Below are 14,609 nucleotides of genomic sequence, written 5' to 3' on the forward strand. Positions count from 1 at the left end.
GTCATTTACATTTTTTAAATTGAATATCCTCTGTAAGTGTATATAACTTTTAGTGGGTGTTGATTAGACCCCGTTCCTACTCACACCTCTAACTTTTCTAATCCACAGCTATGGCCGGGACTATTATATTAGAGAAGCGAAGGTCTCTGCGGGTGGTCGCAGAAAGAGAGAGGAGCTGAGCGAGACGAGTTCACTGTCGTCAATGAACAAGTCGACCAGTTTAGACAATTTCGATACAGAGTTCGCCTCGCCTGTAAGTGCCAGCAGTTCGTTGAGCGATCTCGAGGCGTCCGCCCTTCACCAGAACATCGTCCGCGCCGTCCTCAGCCCCAGAAATGCGAGCCCCAACTTCGCTATAAACCCTATTTTTGAAAACCCAGACAGACAAAACGATAACGCTGACGAAAATCATGCGACAGACGCTAACGTCAGTCGAACTAACGCCAACGTAAGAGAACAAAGTAGACCTGTGTGCGGAGGTGACGGTTATGTGGAAAACGAGGATATAATTAGACTTAAAATACCGAATAAACCCGAAGTAACCGAAGATCTTTTCGAAACATATACAAATGTTAGGCGAAGCAACACTTTGAAAAGCGAGGACCTGTGTCTTCGATCTAAGAGACGGCCAGGCCTCAATTACACGTTCGGCGGAAGCCTCAGGTTAAACGAGGGCTTTCGTGCTAATCTATGGTGAATAACCACCTTCAATAGCTCCAATAATACACCTCCAGTATAAAGCACTCTCCTACTGACAATGTAAAGTTTTTTCTAACTTAAAGAATCTCTTACTATGTACAATACGAACATAGACAATTCAATTCGATGGAATCTTTTAACTAGATCTATAGGTTAATTCTTACATCACTATCACATCTACCTTTCATAAAAAAAAATAACTCTTCCGCCAATAACTAAGTCGACAATCTAAAATATCTTCGTTTTACACGCAGTAATTTTGCCTGTTGTGTGTAAAAGTTGGCATGTTCTGAATACAAGCTGACTAACAGCACTCTGCACCTTAATACAAGAAAATCTAATTCTCTAGTACTGCACTCATAGATTTGTGTCCTTCTTAATCAAAATTTTCAGTACTTTACTACAGTAATCCTCAAAGAAGTTAGTGGTGAGTGTTGTAAGATTTTGGTGAATGAATTTTTGACTAACAGCATCTAATCGCTTGCCACTAGACTAACAATATTAATAACTATGAAGGATTCTTCATACCTTACCTAACCGATGTTCTAAAGCATGTCATTTTATTCTTTAACTTTCAGTAACTATTTCACACTATGACTCTCATCCCCGATCGACTTGTAGTTGAATTTCAAATTTATTTTCTTAGATCACACTTGTGTTACAGTAATCGCACCGTTTTGATTCGCTGAGCGCACGCGTCAAACACTTGATTTTAATTTACAGCACATTATGATTAAAGTTGGCATGAATTTCGATAGCTTCTAGAAACTGTATTTTTGTAAACAATTAATCAATGATCTTAACTGATACGTAAATAACCTTCTTATCAAGAATTTTCATCTATGCATCGATTTTATAATCAGATATTAATATTGCAGGGATTACTAATAAAGCAATTCAACACAATTGCCTCAAATCAGCATTACACGAAGTTTGCTCCGAATCAACAAATGTCAGAATCAATAACTACACTTCCTAACAACAAGACAGAGATTATGATTGAGTACGATGATGTAAACGAACAAACACTATTCAATGCTAAACCGGCCTACGTAGAAGACGACACAGACAGAAAATTCGAAGAAATTTTGGAATCAGCGTACAATGTCGAAACGGATAAAGATGAACCAAAATCACCGATGGCTCCCAGCATAGACAACTCTTACGTAAGCTCTAGCAGTTTGGAAGACTCAATTAAAATCTACAATGTGCAAACCGGCGAGATAGTGAAAAGTAAACCAGATAACGTATCGCCCAGATATGAAGAGGTTGAGGGAAATGACAACATCGATACCGCTGATAAGAATATCTTAGAAGACAGAGTCAGTGAGGAAAGCGATGTGGACGACGAATCATTCGAAATTGTTGACAGGGACAGTTTGAGAGAAGAGAAATTAGACAGGATTAGTGAAATCGACGAGATACTCCCGCAGTTGCCCAACGTGAAAGAATTGGCTAAAAAGTTTGTCAGCATGGAAAACCTCACTGAAACTACTAAGGTTGGTATCACTGAGTGTAGTTTGCTACATTATAAGGCCACGACAGAAAATAACTCACTTTACTGAGAGGAAAACACTGTTAACTATTCATATTTCTACAATTTGCTATATCAGCAGATTTATGACGAACATTACATAGATTGACATAATGATAAATGTCTGTCTTATATGTATCTCTCAAGAGACAGCGTAATCTTGATGATTTCTGATATTTCCTATTTACCAAAACCCAAATTTAAACAAAACTAAGAGAAAGATAATAGTGAAGATTTCGAAAACTTAGCGTGCTTTAGCGTCTACGCTTAACAATTATTTTTATATTTGCTCTATTTTATCTTCTTTGTTTAAGCATGTTTATTTTAATCATTGTTTTTCTCAAATATAGCGTAGGTACCTACATTATTAACTTTTTTTTACTTCCACAGCCCCAGCAGATCATAAGGCGCTTGAGAAGTAAAGAAAATATTTTCGATCCTAAAGCGGACAAACAGAAACAATACATGCACAGTCTAACCGCGCGAAGTATATCCAGAGAATTCCGGGAAGAACTCAAACTATCCATGGCGACACCTTTGAAGGTCCCTGGTGGCTCCAAAGAGATCCCTGAAGGTGAAGAGGTTACCAAAGAATCCAGCAGGCCTGGGAGTCCATTGCCAGAACCAGGAACTATCAAGACAAAGTTAGCATTCTTCGAAAGTTTGAAATCAAAGTTCAGTAGTAAATAGTGTTGGCTATAAAGTCGGCTGTCCTGTGATGTGTTTGAAAATCTGATTGTACATCAAAGCTCATGTAATGTAGGTTTAGATTTTGACGTTGGAGATTTTGAAAATTAAGGCCATATGAGCAAGCCATGTTACTGGCAAGAAACTGTCATATCTGTCTATTCAAGTACTAATGAGAAACATTCCAGGCTACGTTCCAACAAGATAGATGGCGCTGTACAGATTTAATTATCTATTTCCTCATTACTCGCTGTACATAACATACATAACATAAACAGCCTAAACACGTCCCACTGCTGGGCACAGGCCTCCCCTCAATTAACCGGAGAGGGTATGGAGCATACTCCACCACGCTGCTCCAATGGTTGGTGGAGGTGTTTTTACGGCTAATAGCCGGGACCAACGGCTTAACGTGCCCTCCGAAGCACGAAATCATCTTACTTTTTCGAACAATCAGGTGATTCAAGCCTGTAGTCCTTACCAAACAAAGGACAGTCTCACAAAGTGATTTCGACAATGTCCCAATCGGGAATCGAACCCGGACTTCCAGATCGTGAGCCTAACGCTCTAACCACTAGACCACGGAGGCTGTTGTGTTACTCGCTGTACATAATCATTCAAAAATACAATTATAATGGCAGAAACATACATAAAAATAATTGTTATATTTTGCTACCAATATAGCTTCTCTTAAATTTGATCAGTTTAATGACGGGTGGAAAATGTAATTAAGCCTAGGTGTAATAAGGGTCATCATTTATACCCAAAAACAAAGATATGAGATGCATATATCTGTTATCCATGAAATTAGAAGGTTAAACAAAGGAAAATCTGTACAGCGCCATCTATACTGTTCTTTGACGAACGTAGCCTGGAAAGTCGATCATTATACGAACAAACGAAGGTGGTCACATTGTTCTTAAGCTTTATTAGTGTCACAGCATGATTTTCTGTTCATAGCGTTATAATTATAATTTATTCCCGTAGTCCGACTACTACTTGTTTAGATTTGTAAACAAGTGAAGTAGTTTTAGTACTATATAAAGAGTAGGATACAAGACTAAGTAGGCATACAATAATACTAGTAATAGCATACTAGTATAAGCATACAATAATAATACTAGAGAACATAACACCTTGAAATATAAAAAATTGAGAAGGGTAGATTCGTGTACTTATTATTTGTAATTGTGATATTGGTTGTACACGCAGGTTGATTTTTCTCCTTTGATTAATACTTGGATAATTTAAGGATGTTTAAATAATCATATCGATTCCTTAACACGTTCATTGTGTAACTGAAAATTAGATGTCAACCCCTCACGTGCAATGTTAGTTTACACAAAAAAAAAACAAATTGAAAAACTTCGCGTCGAATTTTTTTAAGTTTCCGTCATGCCCCACATATTGGCCATGCACGTATGAGCTACAAATTTTATGCCTCATATGTGGTTCATACACAGCGAACGTGTTAAACATTTCGTCTATTATCGATGCATAATATAAGTTTATTATGGGCGGTCACGTAACGTAATGAAATATTTATATTAATTAGGTAAAGGTGTAAATATTTAGTGCCATTTTTGTAAACTATATTATATGTATATGCTATTTCTTTAGCTAATGCCAAAGTTGTAAATAAAAAAAATACTGGGTAAATGCCTCTAGTGGTTGTGTCCATAATAATTTAGCTGTACTTTTAGACAGATTAGTCATATTGTCATAGGAAGTGCAATAAATAAATATAATACTTACATTTTTCTGTTTACATAAAGCCCTCCAATTCGGCAATGTGATACCTATTTCAAAGTACCTAAACTAAATTATGTTGAGTCTGTAATTATGTGGGATAACTTGGCATTTTCACTGCCAGGCCCTCTCACGGAAAACGAAACATTTAATTATGTTGATTAAATAATAAATAAAGGTGTAAGATGTAATAAAATGTAACTAAAACAGTCATTGTTGTTTAATTTCATATTTAGAAGGTACAGAAAATACAGAAATGTATATTCGAATTCAAATTCAAAATTCAAATTCAAATATATATATATATTCTTCTCTTTTACATAACGAACGTCTTATCTGCCTAAAACTACTGCAGCTTCTGACAACCTGTATAGCTTTCTTTACATATAATACATAATATACATGTATTAAAGATTAAATTGTGATGATATCTGAAGCACCATTATACTTACTTACTATCTTTAGTGTTACTTATCACTTGGGAATACGAAAACGTTATTATAATGTTTACAATTTTACATGCAAATTTCGGGTTTATATTATTAAATTAGTTTATAAATTCATTCGTCATTAATAATTACAAATATGTCAGTAATGCATTGCCAACGATACATAATATTATATTATGTAATTCTATTATTAAATGTTGTAAGTATTTAAATTTTAAAATATACCAGCAATGGCGGAACGGCTTCCGCGCCACGCACTGCGCGATTTATATCGAGGACTTTCACCAATAGACGCAGCGCATGATATCCACGTGGATAGATTTAGTACGGCTAATGATCGAAGCCCTCGATATAATTAGCAAAGGCGCGGAACCCGCCGGCGCAAGACAATGAATGTGCGCAATAACACCGTCTATCACCAACATTCTGTACAAACTAGTCAACTTGTCAAATTAAGAAGTTCAATAAAATATACCCAAAGTCTTGTGGAACGGTATCCTCTCTAATTCTTCAGCATACTTCCTCCTATAGCACCAGAGGTAGAAGTCTAACAGGCTAGAGTTGGGCACCTCGGCTGTTGTTTGGGAACTTCTGATCTTCTGTTCTATTCTGTCCTTAAGTAACTCTACGGCGTGGATGGAGCATCCACGGATTTCTACTTCTTCTTCCGAACCACTTGGCAGTAAATCGTCTGGAATTACAAATACTGGTAAATAAGACAAATAATAACGTAGCAAAATAAATTAAATGACGAACTTTCCAGACTAGGTTCCCTAAAAAAAATATAGATGGCGCTATTCAGATTTCACATGATAATTATCTATTTTCTCATTGTTCGGAGTACATAAATATTCTAAAATATTATATAACAGCAGAGGCATAGTATAAAAATAATTGTTTATTTATTTATTTATTTGTACACAATAAAACACATACAAGGAACATACAAAGAAAAAAGATAGTACAGGTAAGCTTAATAACGTAATGGTTTAGCATAATTGTTGTTTGTTATTTGGGTCAGATAAAGAACTATATTGCTACCTATACTGATTCTCTTTACTTTGATCAGAATAATAATGGTGAATGATGTGTTTTGCCTGGGTGTAATAACATACCCAAAAACAAGGATCAGATAAGATGGGTCATTATTTATAAACAAGGGTATTTTTAAACAAGGGTCATTATTTATACCCATAAACAAAGGTCAGATAAAAGATGCATAATGTCTGTTATCCATGATATTAGAAGGTAAAATGAAGGCAAATCTGTATAGCGCCATCTGTGTTAATTGGGGAACGTCGCTTGGAAAGTCCTTCATTCATCTAAAAAAGCGACCACCTAACACCTAATAGAAAACTCACCATTATCCAACTTCTTCATCAACTCATCACTGTAGCTCATTGCGCCAAAGTACACCAGAACCTGTGGTACTCTGTAGTCTGCAAACATGGTCATCTTATCAATATCCGTGAACTCCCCCCAGCCTTTGCCGCCGAAGAAATTCCATAGATCTGCTACTAAAATCTGAGCTCTTTTGTACAGAGAAACAGTTTTCCCCTCATATACAGCTTCATCCCTGAAGCATGGGAAATTATCAACAATGATTTCAAGTAATTTCACTGCAGACTTGTCAGCCATTTTTAAACAGGTCTGGAATGTTCCATTGTACTGTTTTAGAAGGATCCCGCCAACTTCATGAAGAACAGAAATTCTTTTTTCAAATAATGGTATTTTGGCTTCATTGTCGCCTCTCATTATGTGAGAGAGCTGGTCTTCAGTTATTTTGGAGTAGAATGTCGGGTTGGTGATGTCATATCCCTCCTACAAAAAAAAAATGAAAAAAAAAATTGTGTGTTTTAAAAGGATTTCTATTGCACAATCTGATTTCAGTTCAGTTTCAGCATTGGATACATTTAAGAAACAAAGCATGAACAACAATCAATGGGCACAAAAGGCAGCCTTATGGCTAATAACTCTAATAAGCAATTCCTTCCAGACAACCTTATGGCAGCCTTACAAGCAACCTAATTTGTGTGATATAACTTTCTTTTATCAAATCAATTCCCTATTTTAACCAACTCCAAAAAAGGAGGTTCTCAATTCAGCTGTGTTTTGTTTTTCTTACTATTTTTGTTATCAGCAGGAGTCTTTTCATTTTAAATTAAAATAAGCCCCTCCGTAACTTACTTTCAAAGCCCTGGAGAGAGCAGCTTCAAGCGCATAGTACCCTGAATGTCCATCAACGGTCCATTTCTCCTGCCCTTTCTTAGACCAGAAGCAAAAGTTGAGGGTGTCTGCCACAAAGACCCAGTCTACAGCACTCGGATGGTCAGGAGATGGATGTATGGCACCTGCACCCGTGTCTGGGATCTCGAGCTTATCTGATATTGACTTCATTAACTGTAACAGCAAGGAAAATGTTGCAGATAATAAAATTAAAAAGAAAACTATTAATTTATATTTTTAATTTTTGTTTTTAGAAGATTTTTAATCATATAGCAATGGAAATAGATACAAAAATAGGACAACCCTTAGCCCTTAAGAAGGGTTACAATCAAAAAATGGTTAAAGGAGGTACCATTTGTCTCTTATTAAAGTTCAGAAACTAAAATAATATTTTTACATTGGCTTTATTAAGCAGTATTGGCTTTTTTCTTAAGTAGGCCTTAGTTATCTGAGATACCTATATAAATAAAATAAATAACATGAACAAACCCATTCATAAAATTGGAATTATTACAATCTCTACAACCCCCACCCATTTTGAACTTATCCTTACACCAGACACCAAGTATTTGTGTGTACTTTTTATGATAGGAACATAATTTAAAATCTAGAACTAACCTCCACTGCGAGTTTTTCAATCCCATCTTCATGTATCTTGACATGCTTAGCATGCTTCGCTATGAACTCTGCCGACTCCGCAGGCTGCATTACTCCCTGACGAACCATTGTTACTCCTGAAATATTACTGAAATATGATAGAAAAGGCTGCATAAAATGCTCAAAAACGAGTTTTAGGAAACCATACTAACCTTATCGTATTCACCGAAAAACTGTACAGTTAAGGTAACAATACCATAGAAAATAATACACGCTGTATTTATAACATGTGTGATAAGATCACAATATTTATTGCACAAGTATTTCGTGATAAATTCTTCAAATATCAACGCGATAACTTTGTGTAACTTTCGACTATTTTTTGTTTACAATATGCGATTAAAATCACGGTTATAGAGATAACTGTTAATCAGAAAAAGATAGCGCCACACTATCGATCTACTTAGTTCTTTTGCTCTTATTTTTAAAAATAAAATTGCTTTAAAAAAACGCATAAAATGACGTTTGCTGTCAGTTACATTTCTGAACGAAATTGATTTCGTACAACGCAGATTACTTATTTTTCAAATCCAAAAGAATATTATAAATACAGTGTTAATTCAGTTTATACTGGATTAAAATTAAAGTTCCCATTTTTTTGAGCGGTGGCCGGTGCATAAATTACTTTCATTCTGAAGCACAGTTCTGAAGTAAAAATGCAAAATGGTTTTCTGTGAGTGATATTGTCTAAGTATGGAACGGAACGTATTATAAAACATAACCTCAAAAGTATTACCGTTTGAAACTGCTAAATTGTTTTCAAAACTATATTTAATTAAAGATAAAAATCAGCACAAAAATGGTACTGGATGTTCAAGGAACCTTCGTATCTCAAAAAATTAACAAAATCAGGTGGATTCCTGAAGAATATGTTGAAACAAAGTGCTTTTTTACCGGGAGCTGGGATGATGAAGTAAATTCGGTAAAAGTTTGGAATTTTGAGAGTCCAAATGAAGAAGAAGAGGTCGAATACCCTCGAGTGCTCTCGGAGTACCCTGTAGAAGGAGACGTTACCGAAATAAAGTTCACAGATAAAACCAAAATTGCAGTCTCAACCTCAAATGGAGATGTGAGGTTGTTAGAAATAAGTGTTTATGAGAAATCTACGCCTCTAAAAGAACTGTTCGTTTGGAAGAAAGTGCACAATTTTGGGTAAGAATATAGTTTTAAAGTTAAAGTTATAGTTTTAGTTTAAGTTATTGTTTAAATATTATGAATGGATTAACCTAACTGTATTGTTAAGTACTTACAATTTTCTAATGGTGTTTGTTATAACAGTCTTCTTCTTTGCGAGTCGATGGCGATCGATACTAAATTTTTGCTGACCAATAATTGGCCACGCTTATGGCATTGTCAGTGGCTTCGTAAAGGTCTTTAATAGTGCAGGTGTTGTTAATAATTGTATGAATGCGGGAGAGAGCACAAACAAAACCACCATTAATCTTCACATAACTTACCATATTGTCTTTAAATTACTTAATAGCATAGAATTTATATTCTTATTTAATTATGTTAATTAGAAATATACAGCCTTCAGCAAGCACCCACGTCATTGTTTCCTTTTCTTCTGTCCCATTCACCCATACCTCTTGTTCTTCTAATCTGTTCAATCATATCCGTTTACTCATATATATTTACTCATTTTCTTTCTCTATCACACATATCCTGCATCTATGTCTCTCTCTCTCTCTTACTTGTTTAACATAGGTAATATCATCTTACTTGGTCCACACGTTCATACATCCTACATCAAGGTAAGATAGATATCATGATTGTTTCCTTTCTGTATAATATACCTATGTTAGGAAATATAATATTTGTTATGATATGTTCTGTAAAATTGATAGATTCAGCAGCACAAAATGTAACATTGTGTTTATTCAGTTTTTTTTTCATCTCTAGCCTATTTTATTTATAAGAATGTTTTTTTTTCACAATTGGGTAGTTTCCTAGGTCAAAGATAGATTATAATTAATTTCAAATATTATTTCTAATTACTAAATAAAGAAAGTCTAAAGGTGAAAAAAAAAACTGTTTATTTTAATAAAGAAAAATTTAATAAATAAATAAAATAATAATAATTGAATAATAAAAAATAAAATAATACTAAAATATATATAAAAAAATATATAGTAATATATAATATTTTTTATTAATAATTGAATTAATGCGACATTTTGTCATGATTTTCCAGGTTGCTTTTCATACAAGTTCCATAGTAATTTCGTTGTTTGACATTTAGTAAAAAGCAACTGATTTGACCAGTTGGAAAGTAGCCTATTCTAATAAAACACAGTGGCGCCCAGCATGGGGCCGCTTTGATTGTTACACTATACTAACATAGAGGGTTTAGTCTAGTCCCAATAGAGAATACACTCCTGAGTTGTGTTAATATCTTTTATTGAACATAGAACTTCAATTTTACAATAAAAAATACAGACCACTATAATATGATCAATAGGCTAGTTTTCAACTAGTCAAATCAGTTACTTTTTACTAATCGTCAAAACACGAAATTACTATGGAATTTGTATGAAAAAGCACACTGTGACGTCATAGAAAACGAGATAAAATGTTGGGCTTATTATTATGTTTTTTTTTTTATTAAAATTCATAAATAAGTTAAATAGAAAAATGGAAATGTTTTTCTATAGTTTTAAATCTGTCTTTATTTAGCAATCAGAATTTCATAATTTATCTTGCACCTAGTACACGACCCAATTACTCTAGATATGCGGCGGTCCCTGCACACTCAGCAGCCCTGCAGCTCTGCGTCTATCGCAGAGGCCAGATTACGATTTCGCATGTTAGGATTTACATAATGGACATTTGTATAATCTTTTTCTTTAACAATTATTTGCAGCAGGGATGTTAGGGCGCTCCGTAACCGTAACCGAAACTATCGCATATCCGATATAAAAAAATATCCGTAACCGAATCTGAATTAAAAGTTTCGGATATTATCGGATAGGGGCGGAGCCTAATTGAGACACGTTATGACAAGATGTTTTGATTGGCTAGCCGTTACCAGTGCCGCTACGCAAGCCGCGCGCATTGTTTGTTTTTTTCTTTTTTTCGTCATAATCGTCGTCATAACATATACATATACCAGTTACTACTTACTGATGTAAGTTAGTAGTCGTTACATGAGCCATGTCAGGGGCCTATGGCGGCTCAGTAATAACCCTGACATCAGGGTTGATGGGGTTGGTAATCCACCTCACAACCCACACGATAGAAGAAGACATTATAACTTGCCGTTATAAATAAAACCACTTTATTACATATTTGTATTTTACTTTAGAAATTCCTTAAAAAATAATATCCGTAACTGAAATTATCCGAACGCTAGCGGATAATCCGAAATAATTTATTATCCATATCGGTAACCGTATCCGGTATAATAATAATTCTTAAATCGGTATCCAATCCGTAACCGAAATTTCATATCCATGATTTTCAGTGAGGAACAATGCTCCTGCACATCTCTAGACACAATGGAGGGAGATATAGCGTCTATCGGCGAGGATGGATCGCTGAACATCCTCAACGGTCGACGTGGTGATATCTCCCGGGTCGTAGCGCAGGCTGACAGCTGCTCGCTGCATTCTGTCTGCTATTTCAAACATAATGAGGTAAGCCAGCTTGAGCATGGCCAGTGTACGCGGACGATGTCGACGGGCAGGTATGTTGTACCACAAGTTGCTAACTACTTCGGTGACAGAACACTCCGTAAACGAGTACCGTATCTGTACAACATGTTGCCTGTCGACATACGTCAGGAGTGCAATATAAATAAATTCATTAAATCTTTATTTAAACGTCTTACGCAAAAGATCTCTTAATAATATAATAATAATGAAAACATTTATTTGCTCGAATATACATTGTTAAAGGTCTTAAATCTAGTACAGTAGGTATATTCAACCTGTTTTCAGGCTGCTCACCTGATTGTCCGACAGTAAGATGATCCGTGATACGGAAGGCACGTTAAGCTCTTGGTCCCGGTTACTACTTACTGATTTAAGTATGTAGTCGTTACATGAGCCATGTCAGGGGCCTTTGGCGGCTCAATAATAACCCTGACACCAGGGTTGATGAGACTGGTATTCCACCTCACAATGCTCACGATAAGAAGAAGACTTACGCCGGCGTGTGAAGCGGCCGCACCAAGATTTTTCTGGCTGCACCTCTATCTACATCGAGTTACTACCCGCCTTTTCTTGCATATACCACAAGCGCTATTCCAAAGAAGTAATGAACAATGTGAAAAGTTTTATAATACGATTGTTGCCTCATATAATATGATCGTTTTGTGCATATTTCGGTCCCGACTGATTTGCTCCCGCGACAGATAGATTTTATCGACGATTTTTTGTTTTTTTTTTTATTTATTTTTTATTGTTTTTTTTTTGACGTGACTTATTGTAGATTTGCCGCAGATGGCATTAACTACTTGGCATGTATTTAGGTTTTCCCTATATGATTGATTCTACAAGACAAGACAGACTAACGGTTCAGCTTATTCCCATAATTCCCATAAGAAGAATAATTATCCAGTTGTTATTATCAGGATAATTATCATCCTTCCAACCCTGGTAATAGATGCATAAATGATCCTTGAAAGAAGTAGTCTCATTCCTTTTCTAACGTCTTATTTAAAAAGTAAATGTTTGGTCCAGGTCATCACAGGCAACCTACGAGGCCACATGAAGATCTGGGACCTTCGCTCGACGAACGACAAGCCCGCTGCTGCTTTCCTCCTCGCAGGCGACGAGTTAGCAGCCACATGCATAGTGAACCATCCGACTCAGCCTCACATCATCTTAGCTGGTAGCGAATCAGGGTCCTTAGCTGTTTGGGACCTGAGACAAAACTCCTTCCCAACTTCCTTACTCAACGCACATGCAGCAGGCGTCACTGAAATCCAGTTCCATCCAGAAAATCCCCACAAATTACTATCTTCTTCCGTGTCAGGAGAATTATGGGATTGGAACATGGAATCGATGACGAAAAGCACCAAAGGACCTGATAACCAAATATCCAACTGGTTGCCGTTGGAAGACAAAAACAGTATGATGGTGAATTCCCTTATGCCATCGCTACATAAACCGGTGAATACCCTGAGTTGTGATCGAGGAAGAATTCTGTGTGGAGCTGATAATGAAGCTATATATTTGATAAAGAACTTCAAGTATTAAGGATTTATAGGGCTGTACTACCCCATGTAGTACGGAATCTAAAGTAAGTGTTAACATTTCTCTTAAGTTGAAAATATTGTTCTAACCAGGAATTTTATGAAAAGTTATCATTCCAAATCTTGTTCTGAGCATGTGATAGCTAAAATGGTATGGTGAGTGAAATAAACCGAACGATTGTTGTAAATATGCATTTTATTTTAATTACAGAAGTAAATACACTTAGAAATAATTATACAATAGTTTATTGATAATACACCAAGTCAGTCTTTCCTTGCCTAGTCAAAGTATTGGTAAAATATTTTACAAAAACCCAACTGTATTTACAGGCTAATATAATGGGAATACAAGTTAATAAAATATCAATAAACAAGGCACCACAGTATTCGTGAATTGTTAATTATCATAATTAATCATTTCGCCAAAACGGTAACTTTCAAACCAACCAAAGTAATGGCACCACAATTTTGTTACACGCAATCGAATCTGATTAAACTGTGCAATAGTAATATTAAAAGGTTAAATAAAGGCTCTGCCTACATCGTACTGGAATAAGAGTTATTCATATCACTAAATTACACATAACTCGATATTTGGCATCTCATTCACATTTCTATCCACTAAATGCGTTAACTACAATATTAACACGGAGTATATGTATACTTAAATATATCACTCAATAAAATATTGTTCAGGAATAAAAAAGCACAGCACAACACTACTGAAGCGTTGTCTAATACTTAAGAGCACGGTTCCTCGGAGTCAGATAGTCTGTTCCTGTTACCTACGACTGCTGTATTCATTGAGTTGATCAATGGAGTACTCTCTAGTCGTGGGCAGTGCTTTCTACACTGACGCACCACTTTAAATCCTTAAAATCCGACCATCGACTGTCACGGAGCAATTCCTGACGCGTCGAGGTACGTACTTGGGCAGCGTATCTGTCCAGTGGGTGTGTGAGGTTCCTTCAGGTGTGGTGGTTGCGTCTTGTGGGCTGCGGCTTGCGCTGTGAGGCGTCGAGCAGTGCTGAGGGTACCGACCATAGCTGGTCGCTCCACCGCATCAGCGCCTCCGTCACGTGGCAACTGTTGGCCGCCGTCGCTAGCTGCGTCTCCAGGCTATCTGATTGCTTGATCAGGAGGCTGGAATGGAGAAGGATTCATTAGCATTCGATTTGATACATTTTATTACCCAATAGATTTCGGTATTAGGTAGTTTAGTCTCTTTTCGTCTATGATTGTTCGTGTCTTCCTAAATGTATAATAATCTATTCACTTTTGACTGGATCTAATGACCCATATGAGATGTGCGTTTTAATTATTTTTTTCGAGTAGGAAATTGATTATTTCTTAGAACGATTCTAGTTCGTATATATATGTGAGAATCCTGGTTCAAAAACACTTACCTCAA

At 36.0% G+C, this 14,609-nt stretch overlaps 4 protein-coding genes across 20 annotated transcripts in view; 2 read left to right on the plus strand and 2 right to left on the minus strand.

Moving 5' to 3' along the window:
* Positions 1–4,882, plus strand: part of LOC126373556 (uncharacterized) — a 163,123-nt gene extending 158,241 nt beyond the window's left edge. For 10 of the 13 annotated variants that reach the window (XM_050019701.1, XM_050019730.1, XM_050019721.1 and 7 more), the window contains 3 exons: positions 109–448; positions 1,578–2,198; positions 2,624–4,882. In XM_050019701.1, coding sequence (XP_049875658.1) covers positions 109–448; positions 1,578–2,198; positions 2,624–2,923 — 1,261 coding nt within the window. In that variant the 3' untranslated portion in view covers positions 2,924–4,882. Of the gene's footprint in view, positions 1–108; positions 1,127–1,577; positions 2,199–2,623 lie in introns of those variants that run through there. The other 3 variants (XM_050019739.1, XR_007567334.1, XM_050019793.1) reach the window with 3 other exon arrangements.
* Positions 4,872–8,323, minus strand: LOC126373882 (queuosine salvage protein). The gene is made up of 5 exons (XM_050020239.1): positions 8,154–8,323; positions 7,963–8,078; positions 7,306–7,518; positions 6,480–6,939; positions 4,872–5,809 (listed from the first exon to the last, which is right to left on the minus strand). The coding sequence occupies exons 2-5, from the start codon at positions 8,068–8,070 to the stop codon at positions 5,580–5,582; spliced, it is 1,011 nt and encodes a 336-aa protein (XP_049876196.1). The 5' UTR covers positions 8,071–8,078; positions 8,154–8,323; the 3' UTR covers positions 4,872–5,579.
* Positions 8,324–8,737: 414 nt separating this feature from the next.
* On the plus strand, positions 8,738–13,386 carry LOC126373853 (nucleoporin Nup43). Its single transcript, XM_050020203.1, has 3 exons — positions 8,738–9,153; positions 11,465–11,636; positions 12,684–13,386. Exons 1-3 carry the CDS (start codon positions 8,801–8,803, stop codon positions 13,200–13,202), a joined length of 1,044 nt encoding a protein of 347 aa, XP_049876160.1. The 5' UTR covers positions 8,738–8,800; the 3' UTR covers positions 13,203–13,386.
* LOC126373692 (rho GTPase-activating protein conundrum) overlaps positions 13,377–14,609 on the minus strand; it is a 156,020-nt gene continuing 154,787 nt past the window's right edge. For all 5 annotated transcript variants that reach the window (XM_050019928.1, XM_050019935.1, XM_050019955.1 and 2 more), the window contains one exon: positions 13,377–14,341. In XM_050019928.1, the coding sequence (XP_049875885.1) occupies positions 14,167–14,341 (175 nt within the window). In that variant the 3' untranslated portion in view covers positions 13,377–14,166. The remainder of the gene's footprint in view (positions 14,342–14,609) is intronic.

Source organism: Pectinophora gossypiella, chromosome 2 (genome assembly GCF_024362695.1).
Source record: "Pectinophora gossypiella chromosome 2, ilPecGoss1.1, whole genome shotgun sequence".
NCBI lineage: Eukaryota > Metazoa > Arthropoda > Insecta > Lepidoptera > Gelechiidae > Pectinophora > Pectinophora gossypiella.

Bases quoted from the DNA above. Each gene is read 5' to 3' on its own strand.
- LOC126373882 (XM_050020239.1), bottom strand. From the start codon at position 8,070: ATGGTTCGTCAGGGAGTAATGCAGCCTGCGGAGTCGGCAGAGTTCATA. The intron at 7,519-7,962 runs GTTAGTTCTAGA...TTGCTGTTACAG, and splicing joins TTGAAAAACTCGCAGTGGAG to TTAATGAAGTCAATATCAGA. The intron at 5,810-6,479 runs GTGAGTTTTCTA...TTGTAATTCCAG, and splicing joins GATGAAGAAGTTGGATAATG to ACGATTTACTGCCAAGTGGT.
- LOC126373853 (XM_050020203.1), top strand. From the start codon at position 8,801: ATGGTACTGGATGTTCAAGGAACCTTCGTATCTCAAAAAATTAACAAA. The intron at 9,154-11,464 runs GTAAGAATATAG...CATGATTTTCAG, and splicing joins AAGAAAGTGCACAATTTTGG to TGAGGAACAATGCTCCTGCA. The intron at 11,637-12,683 runs GTAAGCCAGCTT...TGTTTGGTCCAG, and splicing joins GCTATTTCAAACATAATGAG to GTCATCACAGGCAACCTACG.